At 36.6% G+C, this 16,132-nt stretch overlaps 2 protein-coding genes across 3 annotated transcripts; one reads left to right on the top strand and one right to left on the bottom strand.

The window, feature by feature from the left end:
• The first annotated feature begins 2,119 nt into the window (after positions 1 to 2,119).
• TFIIS (transcript elongation factor IIS) lies at positions 2,120 to 4,192 on the top strand. 2 transcript variants are annotated; one of them, XM_022278358.2, is made up of 3 exons: positions 2,120 to 2,274; positions 2,500 to 2,695; positions 3,013 to 4,192. In XM_022278358.2, exons 2-3 carry the CDS (start codon positions 2,534 to 2,536, stop codon positions 3,982 to 3,984), a joined length of 1,134 nt encoding a protein of 377 aa, XP_022134050.1. In that variant the 5' UTR covers positions 2,120 to 2,274; positions 2,500 to 2,533; the 3' UTR covers positions 3,985 to 4,192. The 2 variants fall into 2 exon arrangements, with proteins under 2 accessions (XP_022134050.1, XP_022134049.1); XM_022278357.2 differs by having other exon boundaries at positions 2,134 to 2,337.
• Positions 4,193 to 4,318: 126 nt separating this feature from the next.
• LOC111006415 (RING-finger, DEAD-like helicase, PHD and SNF2 domain-containing protein) lies at positions 4,319 to 15,272 on the bottom strand. The gene is made up of 20 exons (XM_022278354.2): positions 15,113 to 15,272; positions 13,804 to 14,634; positions 13,518 to 13,724; positions 13,340 to 13,401; positions 12,726 to 13,209; positions 11,760 to 11,960; positions 10,994 to 11,249; positions 10,493 to 10,733; positions 10,207 to 10,376; positions 9,582 to 10,124; positions 9,110 to 9,276; positions 8,804 to 9,020; positions 8,521 to 8,721; positions 8,060 to 8,176; positions 7,302 to 7,544; positions 7,008 to 7,212; positions 6,280 to 6,488; positions 5,411 to 5,562; positions 4,981 to 5,245; positions 4,319 to 4,768 (listed from the first exon to the last, which is right to left on the bottom strand). Exons 2-20 carry the CDS (start codon positions 14,625 to 14,627, stop codon positions 4,517 to 4,519), a joined length of 5,016 nt encoding a protein of 1,671 aa, XP_022134046.1. The 5' UTR covers positions 14,628 to 14,634; positions 15,113 to 15,272; the 3' UTR covers positions 4,319 to 4,516.
• Between the last annotated feature and the right edge of the window lie 860 nt (positions 15,273 to 16,132).

Raw genomic sequence — 16,132 nt, 5'->3', positions numbered from 1 at the left:
TACTCTTTACAAAGTAAGCAAAATGGTCATTTGTTAATCGGGACGACGGGACTCCTTTTGAGCGGCTGATTTTTCTTTTCTTTTTTATTTTATTTTATTTTAAATATGCACTTGTATTTCTTTTCATTTTTCTTAATGAAAGAATCTTCTCATAAAAAAACAAAACAAAGTATGCAAAATGCAGGAAACTCTAATAGGACTGTATTTCTGGCCTTTGTAGATACTAGATGGAGCAATTTTTTTGTTTGCAGAGTTCCTTCATTACCTTTGATACTTGCTGACTATAGGGATTTTTGTTTCTCTTATGGCATTTTATGGAGAATACATTATCTTCTTTTTAGCATTTTTCTTTATTGAAAATATTACATAACAAATAAAGGAGATGAGACTTGAACCTACAACAGTTATTGGTGCCTAACCATTTAAACTATGTTCAGACTTGGCACATTTTAGTACTAGGATTGTTTTAGAATATCTTTTCTTATCCCATAGAAGAATGGTTGTCGTTTTCCTACTTGGAAATGCTATACAGATACTAGAGAAAAGTTAATTATGTTCATTTTCCCCGACTGTTTTGAATTTTTGGAATGTTCATCTCTCGTTCAAAAAGTCTGTGCCAATTAATCTTTTACTACATGTTATTTTCTTTGTAAAATAAAAGGGAGCCGTTTGTATTATGCTGGAGCTTTTAGTTCTAATATAATATTCTTGAAGAGAAAATGAACTGTATACAATCTTTCCCCCATTGTTGAGGTTCCTCTGTGGTGGCATTTAAATATGTTCCAAATCTTACCGTTCCTTCTCTTTTGAATGCCATCGCAGCCATTTGATTGGATCAAGAAAACGTTCTTGGAGAAACCACAAGACGCATGACTTGTTATTTGAAGATTCACCACAGTTTTTGTTAATAAGTATCAGTTGATTGCCGCGAATGGGTAAACTGCAGAGTTCATTGGAATAACATGTTTTGTAATGCACTCTGTTTTGATTAAACTGAGTTCTTCCTATTGCTCCAACATTTGAAAATTTATTGTTAAGCTCAGGTTCATATGTTTCCTTCCCCTATCTACTTTTATTTTCCAGGACGTTTTCCTCCGTCGCACACGGTTTATTCACTACTCGACGTAGTTGCTAACCCGGGTATCGGTGGAGGTTTCTGACATAGTGATTAGGGTTGGAGATTCGATCTTCGATCTTTTGGTCGGTCTCTTTCTATAAGATACAGAAGTCTCCCTACCATATGGCTTAGAGAACTAAACTTCTGTTATTAGATATTTAACTTGATTTTTTAAATTATTTTTTCATACCATTTAAAAATTAAATATGGGAATTTTAATTGAATTTCGGCGGAATGATAAATTTATTTTAAAGACTGTCATCTTTACTTGGATGACATAAATTTAATCTTTAACATACGGAAAAGATAAACAAATAGAAAACGGGTGTTAATTATTTCTTAGATTTTTTTAATTATATATCATTCAATAGTTTATACTTAAATCAACAAACATAATACTCAATTTGCAACTACTCGAACCCTAACGGTGCATTCTACATTGCCTTCTCCACATAAATTTTTACTTATTTGTCATTATTATCTTAAAAATTTAAGTATTATGATTATATTTAAGTATTTATTTTCAACAATTCAAGAATTGGAGGTTTTCCTTACTCTTCTTTTTTTGGGAGAATATAATGGGAGTCCTTGAACAGTCGAATAACATAGCTTTTATTAATGAATAATATAACATACTACTGAATATTCACTAAAACCAATATTAAAACAGCAAATTATTTAAAATGCAATCTAATGATCTTTGATTGGTGAAAGAAGACGACTTGTAAAGACAGAAAACTGCGAAACCAACGGTTTGAAGAAAACGACGTCGTAACAATTAAGAGTACAATTCAATTACTGAAGGTTAATGACCGAGTGAAATACCTAAAACCCCCTTACCTTTTTCCTTCTGCCTACGGATAAATAGGTAAATTTAAAAGCCCTTTTGACCTGTTCTATCGCTCTTGGATCTTACCATTATCCTGTAGTCCACGTGTTTCGACAGCAGCCGTCCGATCTGGCGCCTCTCTTGCTTCGTCTACCCTTATACCTCATCCCCAATGCCTTGTTTCAATTTCTCTACACTCTCCGCCGTCTCCCTGCCGAAAAAGGGGATTTTCCGGAGCCAATTGATTTTCCGTTCTATTTTTCTTGTCGTTTTTCTTTGCTTTAGTGTGCGACTGCGGGCGTTTTTGGAGCCGGCGGTTCAGATCTCTGTAAGTGTTGCTCATTCGAAATCGATCGTTTGCCATCGGCAGGGCGATATCTTTCGATTGATGGTATTCTTTTGCTTGTTCATTAAGAAAAGGAGTCAAATTTTGATGTTAATTCTGCAATCCTTTTTTTTTTTTTTGGTATGCGTGTGTTTGTATCTTTCCGCAGTATTTGTTGTTGGGATCTGATCATTTGCTCTTTTCTTCTCGTTCGAATGTGGGGGATAGATAATATAAAATTTTCAAGTTGGCGGGTGATTCGATGGAGAATGAGCTGGTGGAATTGTTTGAAGCGGCGAAGAAGGCTGCAGATGCCGCAGCAGCTCCATCAAATGATGGGGGAGCGGAGGAAAGTCGTTGCCTAGATGCCTTACGGCAGCTCAAGAAATTTCCTGTTACTTATCAAATCCTTGTTTCCACTCAGGTTTTCTTCTCATTAGACTTGATAATCGTTTCTTTTTCTAGACGACTAGTTCATAATATCATGCATGATTCTTATTATGAATTAAGCCAAAATTTCATCGGTTCCATAACATGCTGAGTTCACTTTATTTCATCTGTTATTCGAGATTGTTCACTTAATGATATCAATTCATTTGTGACCATTCCAAGTTTTTGGAACATAGGTCTGGAACCATAGTTCTTGATATGTTTTCTTTTCTGGAATTTCTTTAATCCCTGTTCCGGGTAATTGAGGTCCATTTGCCTGTGTTGATGACTCCAATATATTGCATTCTGTAGGTCGGGAAGCGCCTTCGGCACCTCACTAAACACCCCAAGAAGAAAATACAGGACTATGCATCTGACCTGATTGAGATGTGGAAGGAAATAGTTATCAAGGAGACTAACAAGAATAAGAAAAATGGAAACGGCAATTGTAAAGAGTCGCCTAAAATTGGTTCTCCCAGTGCAGAGTCTGTCAAGGTGGAGAAGTTTCAAAAATCATCTTCCATGAAGGTTGAGAGAGTTTCCAAGGTTGAGCAGTCCGATAGGAATGGCACCACGAGCTCTGTAAAATATTCTCGATCAGAAAGTGTGATCTCGGAGAAGAACATTGTCAAGGTTGAGAAAACTGATTCATTGGAGAAGGTCAAGGCTGAAAGGGTGGTTAAAGAAGAGAAGAAAATCTCAATAGATAAGAGACCATCAAGTGGCACTGCTGCACCTCCAAAGCTTACATCAATGATCAAATCAAAAGATGCTGCTCGAGACAAAATAAGAGAACTTCTTTGTGAAGCTTTCTCCAAGGTTCCTGGCGAGGCCGATGAAGATGTTATAGATGAGGTCAATGCAAGCGACCCCGTCCGTGTTGCTGTTTCTGTAGAATCCGTGATGTTTGAGAATTGGGGAGGTTCTACCGGGGCACAGAAGGCCAAGTACAGATCTATAATGTTCAACCTCAAGGATCCCAAGAACCCAGATTTCCGGAGAAACGTTCTTGTTGGACATATCAAGCCCGAAAGGCTAATTAATATGAGCACAGCCGAGATGGCAAGCGATCAGAGGAAACGTGAGAATGAAGAGATTGAACAAAAAGCTTTATTTGACTGTGAGCGTGGAGGAGCTCCGAAAGCTACTACCGATCAATTCAAATGTGGTCGATGTGGTCAACGCAAGACGACCTACTATCAATTGCAGACGCGGAGTGCCGATGAACCTATGACTACATTTGTAACTTGTGTAAACTGCAATAACCATTGGAAGTTCTGTTGAGTTTCTCGTGAGCTGCTGAAAATGTTATTTACTGAGCTGCTGCTAGTGTTATTTTGCCTTGACACTGCTGCAGTCTGTAATCTCATTTCACATTACATTTAGAACTTAGGAGTTCTCTACCCTAGGATTTATAAGGACTAATTTGTTGAGAAATTCAGTGTACAAACTTGTTTATTTGTTATTTCCTTTGGTATTTGTCCGAGTTTAATTCTTCTCTTCTAAGTAATTTACGTTCAGTTTCTGTTGGAATTTTGGTGCATGGTGTTTTCAGTTTGCACCCCAGTTGGTTGAATTAAATGATCTTATTAACCTAACATTCAACATATAAAGGATCTCCGCGGAACTGAATATTCTACATTGAATTGAATTCCAATAATATATACATATTCCTAATGATTAACAATATGAAGGGCATTTACCCACATTGTAAAGAGGGGGCCATATGCTGATAATGAAACCAATAAATAGCTTTATTCACGTTCCTTCTGAGCTTCTGAACCAAAATAAATTATACTCTTAAGAATAAAACATCCTACGCTGTATGCTCTCTGAGTCTCCTTTCAGCTGCCATAGCAGCAGCCATGGAAGGTGCCAAATGCCTCAACGTTTCACTTTCCTTATCATCACTGTCCCCTAATGGTGATGCTTTGGACGCAAACAGAGATTCGACTTCTTTAAGCGTCAAAAATGGCTGGTCTTGGTTCTTGGCATTTCCAGTGATGAAGGAGGAGTTCTCTCTGCTTCTGTTTAGCTTGTGTATGCTCTCTTCCACTGTGTCTTTAACCTACAAAGACCCCAAAAGAGTGAGAAGAAAATATTTAGATATTTCTTAGTGAAGATTGTAGTAGTCTAATCATTTAGGCTAAAGATTTTTCTTTGACATGTATGAAACACCAAGTTTTGATGAGGGGCTGAAGACGAGTGCATCATGATGGATCGTTTCTATATGTACATAATAATATGCATAACTGTAAAAAGAGAAAATTAGGTACATACTATAAACCGGTGAACGAACGTCTTATTTTCCTGTCCAATTCGGTGTACTCGGCTAATTGCTTGTGCTTCAGCAGCTGGATTGAGCAGTGGTTCAACAAGGACAACATGTTGAGCTTCTAGAAGGTTCAGGCCATTAGCTCCATGCTGGATCAAGAGCAATAAAACTTGAGCGGATTTTAACTCTGGCACCTGTGCCCGTTTCTTGTGATTTTCTTTTGCATTGATCTTCTGTCCTCTAAATTCACTAATGGCTGTTTGTGATTTTCTGCATTTGCAAAGACCAATCATCAATATTAATGGATAATGCAGACGAACTAGGAACCATAAAGATGGAGGGGGTCGAAATGAGGGAAAACAAATATATAGAGGTAGTTTTCCACTCTTGTTCGGAATTTGAGCCATTCAAATTATCATACTATCATCATCTCACCTGCCTCCTTTCATCCTGATAAAGGTAATACCATTGGCAGCAAAGGCGTATTGCAAAACATCAAGAACATCATTCCAACTAGAGAAAACGAGAACTTTTGCTTTGGAATCTGTATACTTGATCCACAAGATTCGTCTTACAACTGCTTCAATCTACAGAAGGTCGTACATAGTAAGTATGACTGCAAAACAGGCATGGACAAATGATAGAGAGACTAACACGATGTAGTTTTTGTTTTCTCTATGTTCTTATTTTGAACAAAAATAATGATAAAACAACTAGATTAACTGGTAAAAATGAAGATAGGCATGTGTTGGGAGATAATGTCCTCACGTGTCGTTCGCTCACACAAAGGCAACTGCATGACAACTAGAACTGAAATGAGATGCAATATTTTGAATTTAATGATGCAATCTGCAACACAACATGGAACCATGTCTCTACTATTCAATGCCCAATTCCAAACTAGCCCTCTCTACCGGCAACCCACTCCACGCAGCCTAGCCATCTATACTAGACTATTATCTAGGAAACATGTTAGGGCTCTCTTACCCTCATGTTTCCCTATTTCCTTCCCCACGACACCCAAGAATTCAAACATAAGTTAGATAGGAGCCTTTCGTTTACAACCAGTAAAAGATTGCAAGATCAAGCAGGCTCAACCAATTTTTGCAGTGAGTAAGCTCCAACTAGCCACATCAAAAGCATCAATTTAAGACTAAGCCCTTAACTCAACCAAGAAGTGTATACAAACAGAACAAGAACCTAATCGATTAAATATTGTTCAAGCATCAGACTAGGCAACCGGAAAACTATCTGCACAGCCATAAATTAAAGACGATTAAGAAGCTTTAGGTAGGAATTAAAACCTTTGTTCCATAGGAACCTTGAACTGTGATGAACGTTTCATGCTCCCTGGAAGTTTCGTGCAATGTTGAAGGATCAAGTATTTCATTTTTACTATCATCTGCAAAAGCAATATTACCAAAATCTGTGTGTTGGCGACAGGTTGGGCACATCACCCATTGAGTTTGAATTTTACTATCCTGCAGGGTCTTTTCAGTCATTGCGAACAAACCTGTCAGGAAAAAAGGCCGTTAGAATACATGATGAAGTAACCATTCAGAAATGGATGAAACCACAAGTTGATAGTTTTCAGAAGCAGGAAGCGCACTAGGTTCAAAGATGAATATATAGAATAAGATTTCACCCTCACTTCCGTTCTAAAGGATTTATAAGCACAAAATCATTGAATTTGATATGACTTTTGAAATAAGCAATTAAAAGTACTTTTTTAAGGTGTTTGGAAGTGATTCTGAACTTAAAAAAAAAAAAAACTTAAAGCAATATAGAATGCTAATAAAATGAGAGTTTCCCTTAAAAATACAACTCTCAAAACGAAAATGAGAGTTTCCCTTAAAAAATACCTCTCAAAACAAACTCACTCTAAATGTAAGTGCTGAATCAACTAAATCACATTTTCATCCAGGAATTTGGCAGTTGCATAGATGTAATTATCTTGTGAACTAATGTAGATCATAAAACACATATGCAGGTGACTCAAAAGACGAGCACTGATGTAAAAACCAACACTCACATTTACAGCATATCATATGTCCACATTGAAAAACCATCTTTTGATTGCTTAATTTTTCTTGGCAAACAGGGCATGATTCCTCATCAGCTTTCGGTGTGTTCTCACTTTTTTGTTCCATAGATGTTGACATGATAGCCGGCTCTTGAGTTAACGCTAGATTACTAGAACTACCTAATGGTGTGTTTTGTTTAGATTGCACCAAACCCTGGAAATAATAGAAATTGTGAGTAACAACATAACTATTCTCGATATGAAAACTTCCAATGCACTAAACAGATCTGGAAACATTTTAACCTTCAAATAACGAAGTTTTCCTTTTACACGTGATAACATAGCCAAGGACAAGAACTTATCGCTAGAATACTGGACACTAGCTGCAGGTAGCTCATGTTCACTAATCGCATAAGCTGAGTCGTCATCGTCATTGTCCCTTAAGCATAATCTCGTGGTTGCCATCTTAATTTCGTCATGAGCATTCAAAACTTGAGCTTGAGCAATGGCTAAGGACCTTGCATGTCCATACTCCTTTCGCATGTACTAGACAAATTGAAAAAGAAATCTAATCGTTAAAAATCCAGTAAGTTTTCATCTCAATGTATAATAAATTCTAGGACCAAGAATTGTCTTAAAATTTTAAAATAGTTTATGCCTATATCAACATATAAGATTTAAATATATGTTCCGAACTCTAAGCCCTAAACCCTGATCCTATGAGTTAGCTTGACAACCAAATGTAGTAGGGTCTCGTAAGAATAGTCAAGGTACGCACAAGCTAACCCGAACACTCCAGATATCAGGAAAAAAGAAAGCAAAAAATATCTGTTTGGTGTCTTCTAAATTATAGAAGATCGATTATATGGTTCACCTCTCTATCACGATGCCTAAGTCTTATAAATTAATTAGGGCTCCAAAATATAAAATTAATAAGACGAATTATTTGCTCTAAGAACATTAGAAAGCTCTTCATGCGAAAAATGGTGTCGAGGAATCAGTCATCACAGGACATTTGAAGGGTATTTTTTCTCATAAAATAGAATTTGACCAAATAGTACCTCCAGAAGATGTAGCTGCTTGTTGGCTGCTGCTATACTTTCTTTCCCTAGTTGTGTTTTACAGAAGTTCTTGATAACACCAAGAACGACCTCCAATTCAGAAGGATGCTTACACACCTAAAAATCAGATCAACAACGTACAAATTTGGAACAGGGTCTGTTGCCAGATAATATGAGGGTTGTTAAACAAGAATACATATTTCTTTCTCTCTCTCTCTCTCTTGCTTTTTTTTTTCTTTTTTTTTTAGTTGTTCGACAAAATATATACACTACAAAAATAAGCAATAATTTGAAAGAGAGGGAACCCACTTCAATTTTTTTTTTAAAAAAAAAGAGTACAAGAAATCAAACAGTTCACAATTTCCATCACGAGAAATAAAAAATAATCATATTATAAGCCAGATGTCACCAACCTGGGGCCCCCTTTCTAAGAAAAAAGTAGGTAAAGAAGAAAAACTAACCATAACTTTTTCTCCAACATCTCTTTTGTTAGATTCTTCATATCCAACTCTAGATGAACTTAAATTTTTATTTTGCTGCAACAGACTCCAATAGAAACGATTAAGTGCAGACTTCTTCTTCTGGGCTTCAACTGCCTCTTCAACAGAAGAAACCATTCCTCCTTGTACTTTATTAAGCCTGAAGAGCCTTGCCTCATATTCCTGGAAAAGAAGGAGAGCCTATATTCGTAATGCAAGTCAAAGAGAAAGATTTAAGGTAATTGTACAAATCAGGAAGAAGAACCTGAAATAGTTCGTCTAGTTCACAAAGAACACAAGGTGGTCCATTACTGTCAGCCTGGCAATTTTGACAATACCTAACACGTTCAATATCTTCTTCTTTTGGATTTTCCATCGTCTGATCAATTTCTAAAAGTCGATCAAGCACAACATTCCTAGAAGCTTCCAAAAGATCCAAACCAGTCTGAACATGATACTTTAAAGCATTAATGCTGCGGAAACTGTTATCAAGCTAGGAAATCAATCAGTAATCATGACTGGGGAGAAGGACAAAGTAATGATATAATGCAGAGAGTTTGACATGGTTTACCGGGATCCCACTCTAGATGATCTCGAGTTGTTAATGTTTCCAGATACGGCCTCTTCAATCTTTCTTATCAACTCATGATAGAAATCCTTGTTCTGTTCAGCATGATCAACTGCTTCCAGCCACCAAACTTTGTTAAGACTTTCCCTTTCTCTGAGTTCACTGCAGACCTTCAGTTTGTATTGAACAAATTAGCCATAAAAATTAGTGATATATGTAATACTCATCATGGCTGTACTAAACTAAAGTAGTTTCCAAGTGAAATTAATACACCAAGATTATCCATCGGAAAGAAATAAACTACATTTTAAGCACCCAATGATAAAAAGGATCGATAAGCAACCAAATAGTAGAACCCAAATGGTGATCATACCATCAATCTTTACCACAAAAAAGATCTTACAATGAACTTTATTATGAATGACGATATACATTGTAACAGCCTAGAGTAAAGGAGTAGCACGTAGAAACATACCTGCATGTGGGATTTTGTGAACTCTTGTTGGGCAATAGATAGCTTTGAGGAAAAGACAGCTAGATATTTCTGCCTCATAGTCTCACATGCTTTTCTAAAAGAACTATCATTGAAGTAACTACTTGACCGATGAGGCTTAAGAGGATTGTCTAATATCTTCTCTGTATCACTACAAGGAGCATACGAGGTCTCACTAACTTTTTGTTTCTTCATGGTATGATTATCATAATTTTCAGAATCATCCATCTTGGAGGCTTTCACTTCACAAGTTCTTGAATAAGATTGATCCTTTAAAGGAGATTGCGACTGGTCCACAGCTGATGGTAGTATCTCAGCAAGATTGTGATGGATGTGGATGCTCAACAAAGGATCTAAGCGAAAATCTTCATTGTTCCCCTCAGCCAATTCTAGAGCTTCTTTATATAGTGAGAAGGCTTCAGAAAATTTCTTCTCAATTATAGCTATCCCAGCAAGTGCATTTAAAGCAACAACCGACCTCCTCAGAGCTTCCTCTCCTTCTATCTTGGTCTTACTAACAAGAACCTGAGAAGTAAAACCACTTAGACTAAAGTCTTACACCAGATTTCATTTCATGAAAACTCACATATCTTGATCTGAGGAATACCATCAGTATTTCCTCCATTGTCATTGGGGATTGTTGCAATGAGCGCAGTCCCGAACTTCCTACTTGTGGGTGACAGCAAGCTTGGCGAAGTTTCAAAAGTGTGCTCAGCAGCTTTCCAGCATCGGTATGGGTGATGAGAATATCGGATGGTGCATCAGAAGAGACACAATCTGAAAAAAGATAGCAGTACGACAATGTAAGATATAACACTTTCCCTTGTGATGTAAATCATAGTGATGAACAAAGAAATGACTCTTGAATGAAGTCATAATCAACCACTAACAACCTGCGACTTTCCTTTTGACAAAATCATCTTTCAAACCCTGAATAACTTCACGGGCATAACTCACACAAGTTTCATGCTGCCTCTGGTAGAAGTGCTCTTCAATTGGTGAAAACGTTAGCCAAGTGACTTGCTCCTCCTGAGGAGGTAGCTGCAATTCATCCGTAACATGTATTTTTAAAGAGCGCCACATTATTTGCTTAAAGAATTTGTGTGTGAATTCCATAGCACCAGGATCCCTCCTCTGCAGAAGTTGTTGGTAAAAAATAAAGAAACCAGTGTATGTCAAAAATGCAAAATAACGTGGGTCAAGGATAGCTAGGAAGCAATCCCTGAATAAGACCTAAAGATAAAGAAAAAGGACAAAAAATGAACATGTATAAAAACGACTAAGAATGGCAGAGTTGTTATAATAACAAAGTTTATATGGCATTTTGTCTCTCTCTTTCCCTTTTCCCTTTTCCCTAACTACGACTGAACATTAAATCTTTGAATGCCACGTACCTCATATGGATCTCTTATAACTTCAACCCACCATCTATAAACATCAAATGGACTTGCTTTCACAAATCTTAGTAATCCATATAAATCTTCAAGTTTCCTTTGAATGGGAGTTCCTGTAATGCACCAGCGGTGACTAGCATAAAGTCGTGAAGCCATTTCAGTAGCAGCAGTAGCATTGCTCTCTACCATTTGTCCCTCATCCAAACAGATCCTCCACCAAAAGATCCTGGTGAGAGGAGTAGGGATAACAGGGTACCTAAAATGAAGTGGCCACAGCCCACATATATTTTCATGAGTTTTCAATTTCAAAAGAGGATTACATTGAAGAAAACAAATTGATAATTCCTTAAATATTTCTCCCTAGACCTCCTGTATGGAAATAGATAAAATAACACAGTGAAGGATGAATCGTTGTCATATTCAAGATTTACCTAAACAAGTTGCTAAAAGAAGAAAAAAGGATATTTAGGAACATAAACCATCAGGTTAAAAACTTAAAATAACTTGAAAGTTGAAACACAAGCATGCCAGTACAACTACATTTCACATTGTTTGCATGCAGTAAACACAGATAGTGAGGGCACAAAGATTGATATGTGATGGATATCAAGAAGATAATTCCCTAGAAGCAAACTGGTTAAAAGTATATAGTACCACTACAACCTTAAAGGCTTAAACTAAATTCTTACTCTGACTAGTTTTGAAGTAAGAAAGAAGTAATTATATTAAATTCCAAGCAACATTTCTCAGCAAGGTAAGAACAGACCTCTTCTGAAATCTCATGAATCGTCGATCACCTTCGTGTCTATCAGAATCATGGGATAGGTCCTCTTTAAGAACATCATATGATGTCAAAATTATATCAGAATTGACGAGATCGTTAATCTGCACCGACAATGTGCTAGAAAGAGAAGTATCCCTCACTCCTTCGTAGACAAGTAGTTTTATTGAACCTGGACGAGTATGACTGGGATGATAAATAACAATTGAAAAGTCAGATTGCACTACCATTTCAAATGAAAACTTTTAAGTGAACTAGTTTTAAATAGATGAACTTTTCACAAAAACGTCCAATTAAAGAGATAAGCATGCATGCCACAACAAGAAAGGTGCAGTCATAATCTACTAAGTTGAAATTGAAAGAGAGTAACGGCTATGCAGCCATAATTTTTAAACTTTTTTCATAAGTAATCTTTCAATTTCAGCACTAAACCAACTCCAATATGGTCATTTTGATTCCTTCTCATGGGTCCATAAAAGTCTCCGTACACATTTAACCAGAAGTACTGATTAGCAAATTGTCGTAAAAAACTGGCTCTGTGTAAACAAGACCTATCATATTGCTTTCTAATTGCTTAGCATTGCGTAAGTGAATTTATGTATGATGTCCTCAACCAGAGATCATAGGAATTAGGAAACATCAGGCTCAGATGAAAAGAATCTCATTTAGTTAACACTGAAGGATATTAGACAGCAAAGGTATTTTTATCATTCTTGGCTGCTGGCTATAGGAGAATGAGCAAATCCCCCTCGCCTCCTTTTATTCCTTTTCCCATTATTTATTAAGTAATCTAATGTTTCTTATTGGAAGAAAAAAGTATATTAGACAGCAACTTATTGAACATAATTTAGTCACAACATTTCAAGTTAATCGAGGTGTAAAATTGTAGGTGTCCAAAAAATCAAATGCAATGAAATGAGATAGGTAGAATATGGTCAAATAAGAGTATACCGTAAAATCTCAGCATGCCATTGGAATAATATGGGAGCTGGACAGACAATTAGAGTTGCAACTGTAGCCATTGGGGTGTCAGTAGCTTGCATCAGCTCTAAGCATGGCAAACAAACATGTTGCCCATCTCTAACGACTACATTTACTCTATTTTTTTTGTTTCTCTTTTTCTTTATACAGTTCCCACCCTCTGTATCAATGGGTCTGAGAACTCTTCCTTTAGGTGAATAACCAACGCAGTCAGCATGTTGCCATGCATCACAGATGTCACATTGTACCCACAACCCCTTGTACCTGTGATTTTCACTAACAGCTCCACATACACACTCAACACGCTCCCTTTTCAATCTTTTAAATTCAGTTCTCTGGCCTCCAACAATTTGTTGTGACTCATTACCAAAACCTTTTTCACCTTCAAACACTGACATCCGGTGAGAAAGTATGCATGCAAGTAGTTCAATGGTTTTTCCTAGACCCATCTCATCTGCAGACATCATATTATTCAGACAAAATAAAGACCATAAGAATGGATAATTGTATCAGAACTGAGTGCTGATATTAAATGAAATACCTAGCTTAGGAAAATGTAATAATTTCTAGTTGGTGGCAATTACCAGCTAGAATTCCCCCGTAAACGTGCGGCAAAGTTTTCTCTGCACTCAAAGTGAGATTTCCACTGGAGATAAACTTAAGTAAGCATACAAGAGGAAAAGTAAGTCTTTGTAACTACATCAACAAACACATATTGTTCAACTTTATTCACTCCACTCGGCCATGCTTGAAAGTAAATACCTGAAAGGATTATAAAACATTCTCGTACAAGTATCAAGACATTCCAGGGCTATACACAAGGGAGAAATAAGCTGCACGTTTTCCCCCACACCTGAGTTTCCAGAAAATCTTTTCTCCCGTTGTACCATCCAATAGGCAGCACGACGTTGATATGGTCTTAGCTTTGGAAGCAAATTGGGTATGTCTTCATCAAGCATAGGATCATCTCTACATTGAACTTATGTCAAACATTCTGTAAGTTAATAAAAACAGAATACACAAGTACGTGAATATCAAATACACTCACTTTGATGGCTTAATGGCATCATAAAAGCCAACTGTATCGAAATTTATGTGTTTCCTAGTGTTGGACGAGCCATCCCCCATCTCATGAAGCGAATGACTGTCCACATTAGTTGATTTAACAAGTCCATACTTGGCCTCAGATGATTCTACTTCAGGACGCAACCAAGCAATGGTACTCATCATACTCTTTTTCCACAACTGCCTGCCGTTATCAAATATTGACTCACAAGCATCAAGGGCACTCGATAACATTTCCACCCTCAACCTGAGAGATCCTGTACTACGGGAAAGGGTAGCACCCATAACTGGCCTTAATGTCATGAACTTCAAATTTGCAAGATGAACAAGGCCAGAAATGGCATCATCTGGTCCATCAAAGTTACCTGATAAAACCACTGAGCAAGCATCCGTACCTTCTTCCATGCCTTTATCGATGAGTTCCAAAGATATATCACTTGAAGATAAAATTGGCCAATGACCAAACTTAATACGACCAAGGAGAAACTCATTTACATTGCACAGCCGAAACCTTAATGAGTACCTCGAGCTCTCATAAAAACTATCATCAAATTGAAAACCGACAAAATGGTGTTCAAACCTCAAATCCATTAGAACAACTTCAGAAATATCAAGGTGCTTATTGGACTTCCACCCAGTCGGATCAACTTCAACGTAAAAGGGCTCATTAATCTCATTAAGTTTGATGTCTGATGATTTCTCAGTTTCCAAAACCACACTTATATCAACCTGTGTCTCGGGATTCGCATGAATTTCAAGTCTTATTCCACCAGAGCGATGAGGTCGACTTTGCTTCCTTCTACCCATTCTATGACTATTTTAACAAAAATATAGCAATTATCAAGCTGAAAAAATGAATATGTAATTTATATTAAATAGCAAGCTATAATAGTATTATAGTGGTAAGCAGTTGAACTAAAACAGACAAAATTAACTTAAATGAGTATCTGAATGAAAGAGAACATAAAGCCCCAGCTCACTACACAGAAGCAAACGCCAAAGATAGTTCATAGTTGGAAAACTGAACTTTCTTGTGCATGAGAGAGAGGGATAGCATCTGAACCATAAACAGACAACAAACCCAAATCATAGAATTCAAGAGAACTTCACCTGAACTATAAATCCTCTAAAACAACAAAGCTTAGACTAAAATGTCGAAAGAGAAGATAAAATGAAACCCGAACCTGGGAGATTATCATAGAATTCAAGAGAGTGTCACCAAAACAAGAAATTCTGTAACAATAAAAACAAGCAAATTTTGGAACAAAATGTCAAAGAGGGAAAAACTGAACCTGGGAAGCTACGAGTCTGATTATAGGTGCACCACGCCAATGATGAACATAGCCAATCTTTGTGTGAAGTGGTGAAATTCAAGTAAAATTACAGAGAAAATACATTAGCCTCTGCCTGACGGGTTACTCAAGTTGAAGAAAACCATTCAGCGTCGTTCGATACGTCGTTTTGGTTAAGCGCGAGTTTCGATCGTCACGGTGACGCAGAGTCGGTTTCGTACCGCCGGTCCAACAGAATTACGAAAATGCCCCTATGGAAATTCTTATTGGATATTTTTTTTCTTTTGGGGAGGAGATATTCTCATTTTTTCTAATATATTTGCAACTTTTTTTTATTCTAATATTTGTAATTGTATTCCTATTTTTAAATGGAATGTAGTATTTTTAAAAACCTGAATCTTTTTTTATTTATGCATGTATTTTTTCTAAGTAGTAAGATTTGTGGATATAGGAGATTGAACCTCCAACCTCAAAATAATTAATACATATCAATTACCGTTAACCTATACTCGTATTATGAGTGCATTTGTTTATCTAATAATTAAGATGAATCGTACTCAAGATAATAGTTGATGGAGTCTTCTTCCTTGCTTCTAACAACTGTGAAGTCACCGGATGAATTATTGAGTAGATAGATCATATTTGGACCGAAAACCACAATGGCACAACCCAATTTGGCCATAGTTATAATTATTTTTTTAAATGTTGTTTTTTTAATACTGACAGAAGAAAAAAAAAGTGTGTTGTCATGGTTCATCCAATCACAATTCACAAAAACATATATACCTCTCCACTCCATAAAGTATTTAGTTTTAGAATTTATATTGATGAAACTAGAATTTATAAGATCACAACAAAATTTAATTATTTCTTATTAGGTGCAGGTCAAAATGCCCGTTAAAATTATGAAAAATATTTAAGTGTTTAGAAGTTCTACACCACTGTATTAAGTAAATGACCAAAATGGCCTTCCCTTCAAATTTTAAAGGTTGGAGCTAATCCTCGAGCTTAGAAACTAGC

This window comes from Momordica charantia, assembly GCF_013281855.1.
Source record: "Momordica charantia cultivar OHB3-1 chromosome 4 unlocalized genomic scaffold, Mcharantia_2.0 BLBB01000004.1, whole genome shotgun sequence".
Taxonomy (NCBI): Eukaryota; Viridiplantae; Streptophyta; class Magnoliopsida; order Cucurbitales; family Cucurbitaceae; genus Momordica; species Momordica charantia.
Note: the sequence above shows the minus strand (reverse complement) of the source record. Positions and strands in the feature narration are given on the sequence as shown.